We start from the raw sequence: 1,440 nt of genomic DNA on the forward strand, positions 1-1,440 counted from the left end.
GAGGAGAGGAGAGGAGAGGAGAGGAGAGGAGAGAAGGTTCAGTGCTATAGGGAGCTCCATGCTGGTGCAGAGGACCAGAGCTTGGTTCCCAGCATCCCAGAGGGCTCCTGACTGCCCACAACTCCAGCTCCAGGGGGTCTTAGGGGATCTGACGCCCTCTTCTGAACCTCACAGGTGATGCACTCACACGCATGTGTCCACATACAAGCATTATTTTAAAGTCTGTATATATGAAGTTCATAGCCATGGCTCCCCTGCAAGCCAGAAGCCACTGAGCACACAGAAGGAAGAAGGAAAGGGGCTGGTCACTTCCAGACAGCTCTGCTGACTCCAGAGCTGTGATGGGTGTGCCTGCCCCTGCACCCAGGCTGCCCCAGCTCTGACCATGTCATGTTTTTGAGACAAGCACGAGAGAACTGCAATCAGGAGGCTCAGGGTCACAGAGAGAAGCACAAGACACCATCCCGCTGACCTAGACACGAGTCTAGACCCATCGCCTGCCCAGCAGACAACCCAGACACCCTCTTTCTTCTCTCTCCATATGAAGTTTCCCACACATACACCCCAAGTACTTAAGTTGAGGCCCCTGGAGTTGAGTGCTAGACATTAAGAAAACGGGAATTTAAAATAAGGCACTGTACTTTGTAGAACATTCATCCTTTTGTAGGACTGCCTGCAGATCTTTAGATTTGCCTCTAATACACCTTATTTCACCAAAGAGACAACTTACTGTTGATGTGGTCGATGTAGTAGGCACCAATCTGAGGGTCAAACCCCGCTTCCCATCCCCAGGGCAGCTCATCCCCGACACAGTCAGCGAAGGACAGGGGCTTCGTTAACCTACAACAAACCAGAAGAAACACACGGTGATTCACCCATCAAACCAGAAGTGTCAAAAGTCAGTACCCTGGGGCTAGAGAGATGGCTCAGTGGTTAAGAGTACTATCTGTTCTTCCAGGGTTCTTGAGTTCAATTCTCAGCAACTACATGGTGGCTCACAACCATCTATACTGGAATCTTGTGCCCTCTTCTGGCATGCAGGTGTACATGCAGATAGAGCACTCATACATTAAAAAAAAAAAAAAGTCAGTATCCTAAAGGCAAGTTAAACATCTAAGTTGCCTTTTGTTCTTGGTTGTTCCTAGAATTTGCATTACAATGGCCCCTCCAGGACACAAACCCTGACACCTCTTCACTCACCTTCCCTGCGGCATGAAATCTAGACTTGGGTTTGAGAGTTCTGGCCTTTGAGTCAGTCATTCCTGAGGGCAAGCAGCTCTAACACAGCCAAGCGGTGAACCCTCCTAACTGGGTCTTGGTCTCTCTCTGTGTATGTGTTCTCTCTCTCTGTGTCTCTCTCTCTGTGTCTCTCTCTCTGTGTCTCTCTCTCTGTGTCTCTCTCTCTGTGTCTCTCTCTCTGTGTCTCTCTCTCTGTGTCTC

At 49.5% G+C, this 1,440-nt stretch overlaps 1 protein-coding gene across 6 annotated transcripts in view; it reads right to left on the reverse strand.

The window, feature by feature from the left end:
• Positions 1-1,440, reverse strand: part of Wwc2 (WW and C2 domain containing 2) — a 167,194-nt gene that overhangs the window by 95,276 nt on the left and 70,478 nt on the right. For all 6 annotated transcript variants that reach the window (XM_021169475.2, XM_021169476.2, XM_029480323.1 and 3 more), the window contains one exon: positions 731-840. In XM_021169475.2, coding sequence (XP_021025134.1) covers positions 731-840 — 110 coding nt within the window. The remainder of the gene's footprint in view (positions 1-730; positions 841-1,440) is intronic.

The sequence above is a fragment of the Mus caroli genome, chromosome 8 (assembly GCF_900094665.2).
Source record: "Mus caroli chromosome 8, CAROLI_EIJ_v1.1, whole genome shotgun sequence".
NCBI classification, from domain to species: domain Eukaryota; kingdom Metazoa; phylum Chordata; class Mammalia; order Rodentia; family Muridae; genus Mus; species Mus caroli.